The sequence below is a fragment of the Podarcis erhardii genome (genome assembly GCF_964252035.2).
Source record: "Podarcis erhardii genome assembly, chromosome: 1".
Classification (NCBI taxonomy): domain Eukaryota; kingdom Metazoa; phylum Chordata; class Lepidosauria; order Squamata; family Lacertidae; genus Podarcis; species Podarcis erhardii.
This window is the reverse complement of record NC_138497.1, coordinates 119351818-119368831: the sequence shown is the minus strand read 5'-3', so window position 1 is coordinate 119368831 and position 17014 is coordinate 119351818. Positions and strand designations below refer to the sequence as shown.

The 17014-nt window shown below is 43.6% G+C and overlaps 1 protein-coding gene and 1 long non-coding RNA gene across 3 annotated transcripts in view; one reads left to right on the top strand and one right to left on the bottom strand.

Moving 5' to 3' along the window:
* Nucleotides 1–17014, bottom strand: part of LOC309335590 — a 259519-nt gene that overhangs the window by 213838 nt on the left and 28667 nt on the right. The window lies entirely within an intron of this gene.
* Nucleotides 1–17014, top strand: part of ITGA6 (integrin subunit alpha 6) — a 64009-nt gene that overhangs the window by 20734 nt on the left and 26261 nt on the right. For both annotated transcript variants that reach the window (XM_081863639.1, XM_081863638.1), the window contains exons 2-8: nucleotides 2226–2353; nucleotides 3874–3953; nucleotides 6441–6696; nucleotides 11029–11160; nucleotides 14044–14257; nucleotides 15876–16069; nucleotides 16889–16977. In XM_081863639.1, the coding sequence (XP_081719765.1) occupies nucleotides 2226–2353; nucleotides 3874–3953; nucleotides 6441–6696; nucleotides 11029–11160; nucleotides 14044–14257; nucleotides 15876–16069; nucleotides 16889–16977 (1093 nt within the window). The remainder of the gene's footprint in view (nucleotides 1–2225; nucleotides 2354–3873; nucleotides 3954–6440; nucleotides 6697–11028; nucleotides 11161–14043; nucleotides 14258–15875; nucleotides 16070–16888; nucleotides 16978–17014) is intronic.

Genomic DNA, 17014 nt, shown 5'->3' with positions numbered 1-17014 from the left:
CATATTTCTCCTCCCACTGACCCTTCATAGCAGAAGTGGCGAGTCCTGCTTTGAAACTGGGACCGTTTCTAGCAAGTAAATGTGTGGTGCTGCCATATTCAGGATTGGACTTGTTGCAATCTGTCTTGTCTCAAAAGACAATGAAGTGCGCCTCTGGGGTTGAAGTCCAACGGCTGCATTAGCAGCACCGAAGGGACCTCCCTGTATATGGAAGTCCTGGGCTTCCCAGATGACAAGACTCCTCCCTGGTGTGGTGTAGTGGTTAAGAGCGGTGGACTCGTAATCTGGTGAACCGGGTTCGCGTCTCCGCTCCTCCACTTGCAGCTGCTGGGTAACCTTGGGCTAGTCACACTTCTCTGAAGTCTCTCAGCCTCATTCACATCACAGAGTGTTTGTTGTGGGGGAGGAAGGGAAAAGAAGAATGTTAGCCGCTTTGAGACTCCTTCGGGTAGTGATAAAACGGGATATCAAATCCAAACTCCTCTTCTTCTTCTTCTTCCCCTCTCGGCCTTGCTGATGTGATTCAAAGGAAAGCGGAGCAATATGTTTGGCACCTGCTTGAAGGCAGGTTTTGCTGGAAGGAGGCATACAAGGCATCATCCAACTGTCTTATGAACACTCCTCCAGATTTGTGTAGGGCAGTGGTGTCCAAACCTTTTTCAAAGAGGGCCAGATTTGATGAAGGGAAGGGCCGTGAGGACCGACCAAAGGGCCAACCAACGTTGTTGACATTTTTAAAGGATTTTACCCCAAGAAATAAACTGCCACAGGGACCAGATTAGGCCCCCAAAATGGACCCTGGACCCGCCTGGGGTAGAGTGATGGGGTCTGGCTTTGGGTGGGGGTCAAAAGCAGCCTTCAAGGCATCTCTATCTGCCCTTTCAGACTCTCACCATGCCACACTTATCTTAGTCTTTTTTTCTATTCATAACCTCATTCCAAATAAAAAAATCCATTGGAGATTAGCTCACCAGAGTTCACTAGGCCTGCTCTGCTGGCTTTTTATTTGGAGGGAGTTGGAGGAGCATTTAAATAGCAACGGGCGTAGTTACCTGCTATCTGAAGTGGTATGATCCATACTGCTATCATACCATTACTCTTACCACCTTGTTCTGCTGAACTTGTAGATAAGACCCAAGTTCAGTTTTAGGACAATATAGGCTTGTTGCACCTGGAGTAGACTAGAGCTGGGTAGGGGGGTGGAATGCAGCAACATTTATATTGCCCACCATGCGAACAACAGCTCAGGTAGGAAGTTGGTGCTCCACGCCAATCTCTGACACGTCTTGCAATATGTTTTGTTTTGTTTTTTTCAATAAATTTTTTATTAGATTTTCTACAATGATAACACAAACCACAAAGCAAAATGACACACAAAAACAGAAAAAGAAGAAAGAAAGAAAACAGGGAACAATAAACAGATAAACAATAACAACAAACTTAATTCTTCACAAATCCAACCTTTTAAACATCTTGGCTGACTTCCTCAAATCCCTCCCTTCTGAGTTTCCTTGTAATTAGAAGTAACAGCTTTCCAATATCATTATTAAACTAAAACAATTTACAATTATAGTCCATCTTATTCACTTTTCTTAACATTCTAAATCCCATTTATTTAATTATAACTTAGTTTAATCCTAGGCCTATTTGTTTCTTTCAAGTAATTTCTAATTTTTTATATTACAATATTTATTCAAATAGTCCTTAAATTTCCTCCAGCCCTCTTGAAACTCCTCTTCTTTCTATGCAATATTTTATTTGTGGGAAACAGCCGGTGCCATCCAAACTAGACAGAAGCGGAATTGTAAAACAAATAAATATAAAATGTATGCATACAGTCGTACCTTGGAAGTCGAACGGAATCCATTCTGGAAGTCCGTTTGACTTCCAAAACGTTCAGAAACCAAAGCGCGGCTTCTGATTGGCTGAAGGAAGCTCCTGCAGCCAATCAGAAACTGCAGAAGCCCCGTCGGATGGTCAGCTTCCAAAAATAGTTCACAAACTGGAACAGTCACTTCCGGGTTTGCGGCATTCGGGAGCCAAAACGTTCGAGAACTAAGCTGTTCAAAAACCAAGGTACGATTGTATCTATCTATTGCATTTTATTTTCTTCTGCAAATTTTTGGAAGTTCAGCTTTCCTCCACCTCGGTTTCGGCATTTCCTTTTGCGAAATTTCCCCACTGTCCATTCCTCAGACAGAGTTCTGCTGTTTGTCTCTCAACAGGTTGCTGGTTGGTGCCCCTCGAGAAAGAGGTTTCCCGTCACAGCTAGCCAATAGAACTGGAGGGTTGTACAGCTGTGACATCGCAACTCCAAATGCAAAATGCACACGGATAAAATTCGATGAGAAAGGTGAGCTCAGCAATATCTAGGCTTCGTTCTGTTCTGTTTTACGCAAGGTTCAAACGCTCATTTTTAAAAAAAATAATAATAAACCATTTGGGAGGGGTGGAATCTTATTTGTTGCTTTAATTTATGCTCTGGGAAGTTATTGACCATTATTTGAGAACAGTGCCATGGTGCCTCTGACTGAGACATGGGCACAGAACCCATATTTTCCTAAATCAGCCTAAATCTCATTCATTTCTAGTAAGGTTACGCCAAAGAACTTCCTGATGCTTGTGTCCTTTTTAATAAAGCCAAGTTTTTATTAAAGCCTTTTCATAATACAAGAAGATAAATAACACAACAAATGTTGGTGCTGACCTTTAAAGTCCTAAACGGCCTCGGCCCAATATAAGGATCGTCTCCACCCCCATCGTTCAGCCCACACACTGAGATCCAGCTCCGAGGGCCTTCTGGCGGTTTCCTCCCTGCGAGATGCGAGGTTACAGGGAACCAGGCAGAGGCCCTCCCATCAGATGTCAAGGAAATAAACAACTATCTGACTTTTAGAAGACATCTGAAGGCAGCCCTGTTTAGGAAAGTTTTTAATGTCTGAGGTTTTAATTGTATTTTTAATATTCTGTTGGGAGCTGCCCAGAGTGGCTGGGGAAATTATTACTATTACTATTATTATTATTATTATTATTATTATTATTATTATTATTATTATTTCTGTTGGGAGTCACCCAGAGTGGCTGGGGAAACCCAGCCAGATGGATGGGGTATAAATAAATTGTTGTTGTTGTTGTTGTTGTTGTTGTTGTTGTTGTTGTTGTACTAAAAGAAAAACATACAAAGGGAAACAAAAACATCCTCTCTCAAAAGGTAGCTCTTAACCTTTGTCTCACGCAGAAACTGGAGGACACTTCCAGCTTTCACCTGGAAACTTCCTTTTTCTTCCAGTCTCTCACCCTGGGAGGGCTTCCTTTCCTCTCACTGCCATTACGTTTGGATTTTCCCAGACATTACTAGGATTTCAAAGGCAGAATTGACATGTGTGTGTGTGTGTGGAAACGCAACTTTCCAGTTTCTCGGGGGGGGGGAGCTTAACAATTTTTGGGTCTTTCTTTTTAAAAAAAAAACAACTCAATTAAGGCACTAGAGGAGTCACAGCTTCATTATATAGCTCTGCAAATCACTTAATCCTCTCAAAATTGAATATAATATTAATTTTCCCAGACCGAAATGTGGTAGTGATGCTCATTTGAAACGTCCTGTGTGAATATTGTAGGCAAACACTGCCATCTAAAGACAGTTTCAGGTACTGAATGAATATATGGTGCAATCGTATGCATGCCTACTCGGAAGTAAACCCCACTGAGTCCAACGAGACTTTCCTCCAGGTAAATTGTGTATAGAATTGTAGCCTTACCTGTCAGCGGAGTCATAGTTAAAATAATACGTTTGTAAGTCGCTAGAGAAATGTTATTTTAGAAGTTGGGTTTTTTAAAAAACAACAACAAAATCACCTTATGATAATTTTTCAGCTGATCTGAGTAAAGAAAGCAAGGAAGACCAATGGATGGGGGTTACTGTCCAGAGTCAAGGGCCTGGGGGAAAAGTTGTGGTAAGTTCTCCATGAATCACCATTCAGCAAACATGTTGTTAATGGTATTTCTCACTACAATTTTTTTTTTTAAAAAAAATTATTCAAAATTATAACAAGACATATTATCCAAAAACATATTATCCTTGTCCCCCCCCCATTTTTCCTCCCTCCCCCCTCCCACACACCCCCCCCCGGCTTCCCTCAGTTCCAGTCTTTGGTTTCTCTAGGAATGCTGTTTTCTGCATGTTACAAAGTTGTATAGATCCTCAAACTATTTAGCTGATTATTATCAATGAAAGGTTTGTGAATGTTTATTCAAAACCTGCCCAGGAGTCCAGTTCGCTTTGTTGCGTCTTCAGATACTTTGTAAAGGGTTCCCATTCATCCTTAAAGTCACAGTTATCCTTGTCTCGTAGCTTATATGTCAGTTTTGCCAGTTCTGCATAGTCCGTCATTTTTTCTTGCCATGATTCTTTAGTTGGGGTTTCTTCAGTCTTCCATCCTTGTGCTACCAAAACTCTCGCGGCCGTTGTCGCATACATGAAGATGTTTTTCAACTTTTTTGGCAGGTCTTTCCCTACAATCCCCAACAAAAATGCCTCGGGGTTTTTAACAAAGGTTAAATGTTTTGGAACATTTTCTTCAATTCATTGTAAATCATTTCCCAGAATTTTTAAATTACCTTACAATCCCACCACATATGATAAAATGTCCCCTCCTTTTCCTTACACTTCCAACATATATTTGAACTAGTTTTGTACATTTTCCCTAACTGCACTGGTGTTGTGTACCATCTGTACATCATCTTCATGTAATTCTCCTTCAGTAGGGAACAGTCTGTAAATTTTAAGTCAGTTTTCCATAATTTAACCCAATCTTCCATCATAATGTTGTGCCCTACATCTTGTGCCCATTTAATCATAACTGATTTTACCTCTTCATCTTTCGTCTCCCATTCTAAAAGTATGCTGTATGCGGCCTTCAGTAGTTTCACATTCCCTTCAATCACTTCCGTTTGAAACCTAGATCTAGTATAACTAAATCCTTTCTTGCTGTCTTCTTTATGTGTTTCATATAGTTGTCGATAATGCAACCAACTTTGAAAGAACATTTTTTATTTATTTTTAATTGAAAAATACTAGGAATCGGCCTGAGAAATAATTTCCTCTATTTCCAGTTTTTCGACCGTGAATGCCATTGGTTACGAGGTCAAGAATGGCTACTATTATATTACTATCAGCCACCATTATGTAGCCAGAGCAGGCTTGAAGGAAACCGGGAAGCTACAGAAGCACAAAAATATTTAGTGTGGGGGTCCTAGTGGGTAGGAACCCACGAAACAGTCCAATGGGGAGTACGCATGCTGAGTGGCCATGGAATGGCGACTGAATGTTGGGGGGTGGAAATGGAGTGGTTGGAAATCGGAACAACAGCTCTCCACACCTCAACATTTTGTTACAGGTTTCACTAGCATCCTGTGTATACTTCTCTTGATTCTTAGTCACGGTGGTCTTCAGGTACCATTGCAACATTCATATTCTAAGGAAAAGAGAACGGATTCCCAGAACCTTTAAAAAGGTTCTTTTGCTAGTGCAGAATTCAGCAGCCAGGTTTGAGCATATTACACCGATCCTGGTCTGACTGCACTGGCTACTAATAAGTTTCTGGGCCCAACTCAAAGTGCTGGTTTTGACCTATAAAGCCTTAAATGGCTCAGGACCGCAATTCCTCAAGGACCGCCTCTTTCCATATGAACCTACCCGGACCCTGAGATCATCTTCTGAGCCCCTCCTTCGTATGCCCCCTCCTCCAGAGGTCCAGAGGGTGGCAGCATGAGAACGGGGCCTTCTCTGTAGTGGTTCCCTATCTGTGGAATGCTCTCCCCAGGGAAGTTCGCCTGGTGCCTTCATTATACACCTTTAGGCGCCAGGCAAAAACATTCCTTTTTAACCAGGCCTTGGGTTGATTTGATTTATATCCCTTGCCCTTTTAAAATGTGTTGTTTTTTGAAGGGGGCTGTTGGGTTTTTGTTTTTGTTTTTATTATGTATTTTGTGGTTTTATATCTTCATTTTATCCTGTGAACCGCCCTGAGACCCCCAGGTATAAGGCGGTATAATAATAATAATAATAATAATAATAATAATAACAACAACAACAACAACAACAACAACAATGCCATCAAACTGATGAATGCTTCACTGATATCTTCCTGTAACTGTCCTAATGAAAAAATATTGTGAGGCAAAATAAAAACGCATACTTCCAGATGATTTAAAAGTCATCTGTCCTTTGATATGGCAGCCTGTTGGCAGTTCAGCGCAGAAGCATTCAGTATCAGAGAACTTGATGTCAGCCAGTCTAGGATTGTACCCTCTTAATTCCTCAGCCCTGCCAACCTCCATATAGTTGCCCTGCTGAAGTGCCAGTGGCCGCTTTTCATTTCTTTTGCGGATAAGGCAGCTCAGCTTTGCTTATTGCCTACGGTGTTCTTAATGCCTTGCAGACTTGTGCCCATCGCTATGAGAAAAGGCAGTACGTCAACACGATCCAGGAAACCCGAGATATCATTGGAAAGTGCTACGTGCTGAATCAGGACCTCTCCAGCAGCGAGGAAATGGGTGGCGAGGATTGGAGCTTTTGCGATGGCCGGTTGCGAGGCCACGAGAAGTTTGGCTCCTGCCAGCAAGGCGTAGCTGCCACTTTTACCAGAGATTATCATTATGTTGTGTTCGGGGCACCGGGTGCTTACAACTGGAAAGGTATGGCTTGGATTTTTCTTCAAATATCACTCCTGCGGGGTAGCTTAGTCAGTAGAGGATGAAACTCTGAATCTCAGGGTTGTGGATTCGAGCCCCACGTTGGGCAAAATGGGCATGGATTAGATGATCCTCGTGATTTCTTCCAGTGCTGCGATTCTATTATTTCTGTTGTCTGTCTGTCTGCTGTTTCACTATCGACAACTTTGTTATTTGTAGATTCTTGATCTGTATACCCCCCCCCACCTACATTGATGCTCTTTCCCCCAAAATCAAAACGATAGGTGTACAGTGGTATCTTAGTACTCAAACGGCTTGGCTCCCGAAAAAATCAGCTCCCAAACACCACAAACCTGGAAGTGATATCTGGAAGTTTGCGAACGTTTTTTCGGAATCCGAACGTCCGGCACAGCTTCCGATTGAGTGCAGGAAGCTCCTGCAGCCAATCGGAAGCCGTGCCTTGGTTTTCGAACGGTTTCAGGAGTTGAACGGACTCCCAGAAACGGATTAAGTTCGAGAACCAAGGAGAACCACTGTATCTGCTTTTCATGCTCCTGAATTGGTGCTTTCACTAAATTACATGAAAGTGCTTTATGCTGAGTCAGATCATTGGTCTATCTAGGCCAGTAGTTCCCACATTTCCCTGCCCCCATAAACATCCATAGATCAGCTGAGAACCGGGGGGCATTTTATCGCTATGACTGGGCGATACCTGGTTTTCAACATCGTGATATATCACCAGCTAAACATTGCAATAAACGGATATATCACGATGTCTGAAATAAGGGTGGAGCTACAAAGAGGCATGGGCTGGCTTCATGGCTTTTCCCACATAGTGATTTTTGCTGGCGCCTGCTCTTGAGATTCGCTCCCGTCTGCAGGAAGCGAGGGAGAGCTGAACCAGCAGAATTAACGGGCTGCAGGAATCGAGAGAAGCATCGGTTGGCTTCACGGTTTTCCTTACATTGTGATTTTTGCATAGCGCGCGCACTCACACACACGCATCATGATTTGCCATATATTGCCAGGTCAAAAATTATGAAACGGATATCACGATATGGACTTCAAACCAGTTTTGGATGATATATTGATATATCGCCCAGCCCTAATGTAATCTCCACCCGCTGTGTGTGTGTGTGTGTGTGCTCATGTGAAAGTATAGGGTAGCCTATACTATATATTACCAGGACGCGGGTGGTGCTGTGGTCTAAACCACTGAGCCTCTTGGGCTTGCCAATCAGAAGGTTGGCAGTTTGAATCCCCGCGACGGGGTGAGCTCCCGTTGCTCTGTCCTAGCTCCTGCCAACCTAGCAGTCAAAAGCACACCAGTGCAAGTAGATAAATAGGTACCGCTGCGGTGGGAAGGTAAATGGCATTTCCATGCACTCTGGTTTCCGTCACGTTGTCCCATTTAGTCATGCTGGCCACATGACCTGGAAAAACTGTCTGTGGACAAACGTCAGCTCCCTCGGCCTGAAAAGCAAGATGAGTGTCGCAATCCCATAGTCGCCTTTGACTGGACTTAACCGTCCAGGAGTCCTTTACCTTTACCTTTACCTTTTATAGGGTGGCCATACTCACTGCAGGCATGTGGCCCTCAAAGGGTTGACCAAGGGTAAATGTGGCCCCCGGAACAAAAAAGGGTTAGTTGCCACAGCCGAGATCACTGTTAATTTTTTTGTAGCCAAGTAAAAATGCACTCAGTTGGGGGGGAAGTGTTTGAAAAATAAAAAGACATTAATAGTAGTAGTAGTAATAAATAAATAAATCCTGTTGAATTTTGTGGCCTCCAAATTAAATAAAAGCCAATGGATTGGCTTGTGCTTACTTAGGCTAATAAGCTGTGAAATACCACCTTTATTTTTTTTAAAAAAACAAGGTTGTTGTTGTTTTTGGCTGCACTCTGTCATGCCAACAGCTGTGGCCTTCTATTCTCCCCTGACCTTTCTCCTCTGCAAAAATAGCAGCGTGCCCCATGCACCATGCAAAACCCTTGACCCTTGGCGCAAGGTGTACTTGAGTTTACCCTTCCAAATTCTGAAAACTGGACCACCCTGGTGCGGTGCGTCAGATAAAGAGCCATTGCTTTAGTTGAATTGCAGGTACTTATTGCCACAGCGCTTGGTTTGAAGAGTGCTCTTTTACGGCCCGGAGGAAAAACACACACGTTTGTTTAGTTGAGAGCATATTGTATACCTGTCAAAACCGAAGTGCTTGCTTTCTAAATAGTGCAGAAGTGTGTTTTCATAATTAGGGGACGGCTCTTTACCTAAGCAGCAGCAGCAGCAGGGATTTAACATAATGGACATTTTTAAATGTTATGGTATTAGCGCCTGGGAAAAAAAGTTTATAACAAACATCCACGCTGAAGAGTCTTTGTGAAATGGCACCTCTCATTTGCAGATACAGATAAACAGGATCCTCCCTGTTACTGCAGCCCGTCCCAATTTGTCCACATGTTGTTGCAGTGCATGTCTGTTGGTCATGCTGGTAGGGGGCCGATGGGACTTATAGACCCAAACAGCTGGAGGGCACCACTTTGGGAAAGGCCATGTACTTTTAAAAAAAAATCTCCCTTTGACCCAGTGTTCCACATCACTTGCCTTCTGTTTTAGCTAAGACAATTCCTGGTTTTAAATGACTGTCTGTGGACTTTGGACTCAGAATGTGACTTCCTGAGTAACTTAGCTTTTCATTATCAGCACAAATCACTTAGTTTTTTTTGTATCAACCCTCAGGGTTGTGGAAGTAAAACTGGAGGATGACTGAGGGAACATAAGGTGCCGAGGACCTCCCTCTTGGAGGATGATTTGGCGCACCAGAGGAAAACTCCTTTGCCATTATTGTGCCGTTGCCAGTTCTGTGCTCTTTGTACACTGGGGCTCGGAAGAGGCCATTTTGAGGGTGGGTGGGTGTGTCAAAAGAGCACCCCAAGTTCCCTTGTTCCCCTGACAGCCACCACATGGTCCAAAGAAATACCTTACCTAGAGTTGGTGCTCTCAGTTCCATCCCATTAGAATTGAAGGTGGTGGAGTTGAGAGAACAATACAAGAGAAAAGTTATGTCTTCTCTTTCTCTTCTTACTTGGCCAATTTTCCTTGGTTATCGCAGCTTAGGACCGCGATACCTCAAGGACCACCTCTCTCTCTCTGAACCCACCTGGCCCCTGAGATCCTCTTCTGAGGCCCTTCTTCGGGTGCCTCCTCCACGAGAGATCCAGAGGGTGGCAACACGAGAACGGGGCCTTTTCTGCAGTGGCTCCTCACTCGTGGAATGCTCTCTCTAGTGAGATTTGGGCGGTGCCTTCATTATCCACCTTTAAGGCAAAAACTTTCCTCTGTAAACAGAACTTTGCCCGATTGATATCTGACGCCCTTTAAACAGGTGTTGGGGGAGGATTATTGGAATGTTTTTGTTTTTATTATGTATTTTGTGTTTGTATATTGTGATTTTATGTTGTGAACCACCCTGAGACCTACAGGTAAAGGGCGGTATACAAATTTAATTTAATAATAATAATAATAATAATAATAATAATAATAATACGTGGGGCTACCTTTGAAGGTGACCCGGAAACTACAACTAATCCAGAATGTGGCAGCTAGACTGGGAGCGGCCGCCGAGACCATATAACACCGGTCTTGAAAGACCTACACTGGCTCCCAGTACGTTTCCGAGCACAATTCAAAGTGTTGGTGCTGACCTTTAAAGCCCTAAACGGCCTTGGTCCAGTATATCTGAAGGAGCATCTCCACCCCCACCGTTCTACCCGGACACTGAGGTCCAGCACCGAGGGCCTTCTGGCAGTTCCCTCGCTGCGAGAAGCCAAGTTACAGGGAACCAGGCAGAGGGCCTTCTCGGTAGTGGCGCCCTCCCTGTGGAACGCCCTCCCACCAGATGTCAAAGAGAACAACAACTACCAGACTTTTAGAAGACATCTGAAGGCAGCCCTGTTTAGGGAAGCTTTTAATGTTTGATGTATTACAGTATTTTAATATTTTTTTGGAAGCCGCCCAGAGTGGCTGGGGAAGCCCAGCCAGATGGGTGGGGTATAAATAATAAATTATTATTATTATTATTATTATTATTATTATTATTATTATTATTATTGCATCACATATTTGCTGCATCCTGCAACTTCAACCCAAGTCTAGAATGGGGCCCATTACACAGTGTTGCGTCAATGTTCCTCCCTCCCTTTCCCACAAGGATTATACCATAGTTGCTTTGTCTTCTGTTTGCATTAAAGTTTATTTTATTCCCCTCCCGCTCCCCCTTCCTTTGTCATTCATCCCACTCTTTTGTTTTTTGCCATTTCATATTTTTTCCCCCTAGGAGTGGTGCATGCAGAGCAAAGGAATCAGTCATATTTTGAAATGGGTATCTATGACGATGGGCCTTACGAAGTTGGCGGGGAGAACCAGCTCGATGAGAGCCTAGTTCCTGTTCCATCTAACAGTTACTTAGGTAGGACGAAGCTCTTCAGAGATCTCGAGGAAATTTCACTACCCAAATGTGGAGCGATAAAGTGAAACGCTGTTGGAAAGGAATTCAGTTAAGGACCCTCCCCACCCGCTTGCGTTTAAACCAAGAGCTTTTTGTGCATGCCCTCCTTTGCCATTTCCACCCCTGCTTTGAAGTGTAAAATGGTACTCTTGGTTGAGGTACCTCTAAGAGCTGCTAATGTAATGAGACATTTCAGAGCACCGATGAGGACTTGCAGATTTTTACATCGTGATTATAACCTCTCTGTTTCTCTCTCTATGTCTCTCTCTGTCTTTCTCTTTCACACACACACACAGTAAGTACTGTATGTGGATTAGTAGCCCTAAGCCATTTTACCTCAACATGTGTAGCACAGGGAAGTTTAATGTTACTCAACAAGATTGTGATGGCTAAGAAATGACGTTCATGGTATATCTCCAGCGGATAGGGATTCCAAATTTGTCAGCTAACTTCTGAGGCCTATTTGCAATGCTTTAATGGCTAACCCCCCAAGATTGGTGTGTCATATGGCAAATTGTCGAGATTGCATTTTTGTTCGCCCTCGCTTTCTGAATGCCAGTTGAGTGCAATTTTTGCGGCGTTTTGCAACGAACGGTGAAAACAATTCCTTCTTAACGCAAACGGTGAAGAACGGCAAACAGCTCACCAGCGTTTGTGCATGTGTCCTCCAAGAAGGGATAGGGGCCCTTAAGGATTGAATAGCGACCCATCTGTAAAAGCACACTTTGGGATGGGATTTTGTGGGGAACGTTTGAGGCCAAGGATGATATTTTGCCATTAAAACTGATGAAGGGGGTGGAAGGAAAAGTCTGTTCGTGTGTAAGCTGAGTTAATATAGCGTTATTTTTTTATAGCTCTGAGGCGTATTTTTCGCTCTATAAGATGTACTTTTATTTTACAGTATTTTCACCGTATTTTTCGCTCTATAAGATGTACCTTTCCCCTTCTAAAAAGTAAGAAGAAATGTGTGTGTGTCTTATGGAGCAAATGCAGGCTGCGCAGCTATCGCTGAAGCCAGGAGAGCAAGAGGGACCGGTGCGCGCCGATCCCTCTTGCTGTTCTGGCTTCAGGGATAGCTGCGCGAAGCCTCTTTAGGGCAATGGGAGGAACGCTCCTCCTGCCCTGAAGAGGCTTGGCATGGCTATTCCAGAAGCCAGAACAGCAAGAGAGATCGCTGCTTTTGCTGCGCAGCAATCCGTCTTGCTGTTCTGACTTCATTTCGCTGGAGAGGTTCCTGCGCAGAGCGGGAAAGCTGCGCAGCGCCCCTTCAGCAAAGCGGGAGGAGAAACGGAGCCCCTTCCATTTCTCCTCCCCTTTTGCTGGAGATGCACTGCGCAGAGAGGCAGAGAATATTTTTTTTTCTTGTTCCCCTCCGCTAAAACAAGGTGCGTCTTACGGCACGAAAAACATGGTACTTTACAATCCAGGACCTTTTTAGCCCTCACAGCAATCTGATCAGGGTGGAGGTTTCCACGAATCTGACTCCCATTTGCCATGAGTGAAAATCTGTAGATGTTAATGGGTATTGAAGGGTAGGAGCGCTAACCCCCAACCTCTTGTGTGGCAACAGGTCACATGCCCTGTAGCTTCAGGCAAGGCCCTAAAGGATGCAGCTTGCCTATATTTCCATTGGTAAAACTTCTGCTCTCTTTCAGGTTTCCCCCCTAAGTCTCCATGTTGTTATGCTCTCTGCTTAACCTGTCCTTCTTTCTTTCCTTCATCTTCTTTCTCCACCCACATTTGCAGGTCTCCTTTTCCTGACAAGTGTGTCTTTTGGTAGCCCCGATCAGTTTGTGTACAAAACACTGCCTCCCAACGTCAGGGTAGGCAAGGCCACTGATCTGATGATGAATAGCTATCTAGGTTTGTGACCTCTGAATAGCAGTTGTCCATCTCGCTTCCTTCGTTACATTCCAGACTTTCAACATCATTGTTTTCCATTTCAAGTTGAAGCGTATTGTGGAAAATGCTCAAAAGAGACGAGGGAACTTCTGAAAGTTTTGGGCGAAAAAGAATCCTCAGGACTCGAGCTTTCGGGGTGCTGGCTTGGCTAAGGGCCTGCATGTCATGGATGGAAAACCTGTGGACCTCAATGACTGCTCCACCAAAACGTGGATATAGGGAAGCCAATAAGATGAAGGTGGCCGCACCAAAGAGGGAGTGCTCAAATTGTTTACTGTACCTGTGTGAGCTGAATGCAGAAGTTCAGCATCAGTACCTGGGGGAATCGCGCCATACGCATGATACATTTTTCATGAGGTCTTAACATTCCTTTAACATCATGGGAGCGCTCTGTTAAAGCAAGTGAACACTTGAATAAATTTTTATTTATTACAAAGTCTGAAGAAAGCACAACGAAATTGCTGTGAACGTGGCTCTCTGAAATCAGCACTGTATACAGTGGTACCACGGTTTTCGAGCGACTCGAAAGCCGAACGTTTTGGTTTTCAAACGCCGAAACCCCGGAAGTAAACACTTCTGTTTTCGAACGCTCCTCAGAATTTGAACGGCTTCCGCTGCGTTTCCCCCCCAATTTTCTCCACTGACTTTGCAGACCGCCCTTTGCGCCTCGGTTGTTGAACATTTCGGAAGTCAAACTGTCTTCTCGAAAGCATTATGTTCGACAACTGAGGTACCACTGTATGTGCTGCTTTGAGTCTGCTTCAGTGTCTGCTGGGAGAGGACAGGTTTAAGCTTTTAATGTACATGTGTAGACCCTGTTAGGTGGTTTTTCATTGACCCTGTGCTTCCAGTCACCCCCTTAACATAGCAACAATCACAGAGGCTTTGCCCTACAATAGCACCACACCTTCAACTGTTCGTCTGTTTTATGTTGTGCGGTAGGTTTTTCTCTGGACTCTGGAAAAGGCATCACTTCGCAGAATGAGCTCACTTTTGTGTCTGGAGCTCCGAGAGCAAACCACAGTGGAGCAGTTGTCCTTTTGAAAAAAGACACTGTCATTCAACGGGCATTGTCTCCCGAGCACACATTTGAAGGCGAGGGGCTGGCTTCCTCTTTTGGCTATGATGTGGCCGTTGTAGACCTCAACAGTGATGGGTAAGCCTGTCCCCTGGCTCCTCTTTCTTCTAGTACCATGGGGAAGTGTGATCGTATCTTTCTTTTTTTTGCAAAGTGGGAGAAACATAGCTGTCAACGTTTCCCTTTTTTGAGGGGAAATTCCCTTAGGATTCCTCGCAAGAAAAGGGAAAAGTTGACAGCTATGGGGAGAAATGAGGCTGTTCCTCATTAGGTTATGGCAAACTCAGAAAAGCATAAATGCACCATTGCTTTTAAGAAAAGCAACCTGCCCGTTTTCATAAAACATAACTAGCGAACCGGTGAATGTTTTCACACTTCCTGCTCCCCTGACCCTCCATTTTAAGTGGTTTGAGTAAGTAAGCTTACTCACTGTAAAAAATTCAGCAAAATGGATACTTTAAAGAAGTATCTCAGGAAATATAGACCAGGGAAGGTGAACTTGAGGACCTCCAGTTGTTGCTGGATTTCAACTCGTCAACCCCAATGAACAGGGCCAATGATTAAAAATAATAATAATGATAATAATTTATTTATACCCCGGCCATCTGGTTGGGTTTCCCCAGCCACTCTGGGTGGCTCCCAACAGAATATTAAAAATACGATAAAACATTAAAAACGTCACTAAACCAGGTTGCCTTTAGATGTCTTCTAAAAGTCAGATAGTTGTTTATTTCGTTGACATCTGATGGGAGGGTGTTCCACAGGGTGGGCGCCACTACCGAGAAGGCCCTCTGCCTGGTTCCCTGTAACTTGGCTTCTTGCAGTGAGGGAACCGCCAGAAGGCCCTCGGCACTGGACCTCGATGTCCGGGCTGAACGATGGGGGTGGAGACACTCCTTCAGGGATGATCCAGCAACATTTGGAGAGCCACAGGTTCCTTATCCATGACCTAAACAAACCATAGTAAGTGTAAGTCTAGAGACAATGGATAAAACAATCACCATTAGCTGTACTGCTGGATAAGTGTTTAATGGTTATTGTATTGTTTAAACCAGGCATGGCCAGACTTGGCCCTTCAGCTGTTTTGGGACTGCAATTCCCATCATCCTGACCACTGGTCCTGTTAGCTAGGGATGATGGGAGTTGTTGTCCCAAAACAGCTGGAGGGCTGTTTGGCCATGCCTGGTTTAAATAAACAAACAAACCATAACCCTTTCTACTGTGGCCCAGAGGATTAAACAGAACTTGGCTTTGGGAAATCCCAATCATGAACTTTGACTTGAGTCACTCTTAGGAGCGGTACAATCTTGTGCATGTTTACTCAGAAGTAAGTCCCGTTGAGTTAAAAGAGGCTTACTCCCAGGTGAGTGATCATAGGAATGCAGCCCAAGTTCCATACATGCAAAAACTGGACGAGCAATGACCAACTTGGCAAGATGGTCGTGAGTTCAGTGAGAATAAAACACCGTAAAAAAAGACAGCAAAGTACTGTAGAAATGGCCAGGGGGGTGGAAATCTAGCCGTTTATCACTTAACTTCTTAAAACTGAATTCAAGAGATCTCTCTGAGCAGCTGTATTATTTGGAAGCCTTGTGTTGAATTGTGCACTCTGCTGAACATGTTGTCTTTCTGAGGTCACTTTTATCACCTGCTTCTCACAGTTGCCTTAAACACAATGAACTTGTTGTTTTCTCAGTTGGCAAGATATTGTTGTTGGAGCGCCACAGTACTTTGACAGGGAAGGAGAAATTGGCGGTGCTGTGTACATTTACATTAACCAGCAAGGCAAGTGGGAAGGAGTCAAACCAGTTCGGCTCACAGGACCAGCAGACTCCATGTTTGGAATCGCAGTCGAAAATATTGGTGACATTAACCAAGATGGCTTTGAAGGTAAGCCGGAAAACGATTGGCCTGCTCTTTGATGATGATGATGAATTTCATTTCTATACCACATTATATTTTTAAGAACAATATTTCAAGGTGGTTTGCAACCTACATCAAAACATTATATAAAACAATCCAGAATATTATTATTATTTATTAAATTTGTATACCGCCCTTCATCTGAAGATTGCAGGGTGGATCACAAGATAAAAAAGACAAAATGAGGACATAAAAGACATAATAAAGCAAAAAACAAAACAAAACCCCAATAACCTGCTTTCTGGAGAAAGTCAAATAGAATGTATACATTCAAAGCAACATGATTTAACGGGAAACTAAATATTTCAAGATGAAATATTACAAAGGAGGTTCGACTACAAAAGCACATTTAACACAGCAAAATTAACAACAACAAAAACCACACGAACATTTCAAAGGAAAACACTACTAAAGGAAGTTGTCATCATTCATTCCATCTCTATACCGCTTTATATTTTAAAGAACACATTTCAAAGCGGTTTACAACAACATGACAACGTCAAATAAAACAATCCAGAATAAAACAAATTCAAGCTCCAAGGAAGAAAATGTTTCAGATCCTTCTCTAAGTGAACATTTTGTTTTCCCCAGTCACCTGCCTGGCATCCAGAGATCTCCAAGTGGTCGCCATTGGACCTGCGCCAGCTGCCAAATGCATCTAATTTCTGATTCTCGGGCCTGGACAAACTCCATGGGCCCTGCCTTATTTGAGCAATCCATGTAGCTTTGAAAACCTGCATGTTCAGTTTGACTGTTGTTGTCCTTCTCTTTTTTTATATACAACAGATATTGCTGTAGGGGCTCCATATGACGACTCTGGCAAGGTGTATATTTATCATGGCTCCAAGGACGGGATAAACACAAAACCAGCACAGGTACTAGCTAGTGACGTTCGCTTCTCCTTCCAGTGGA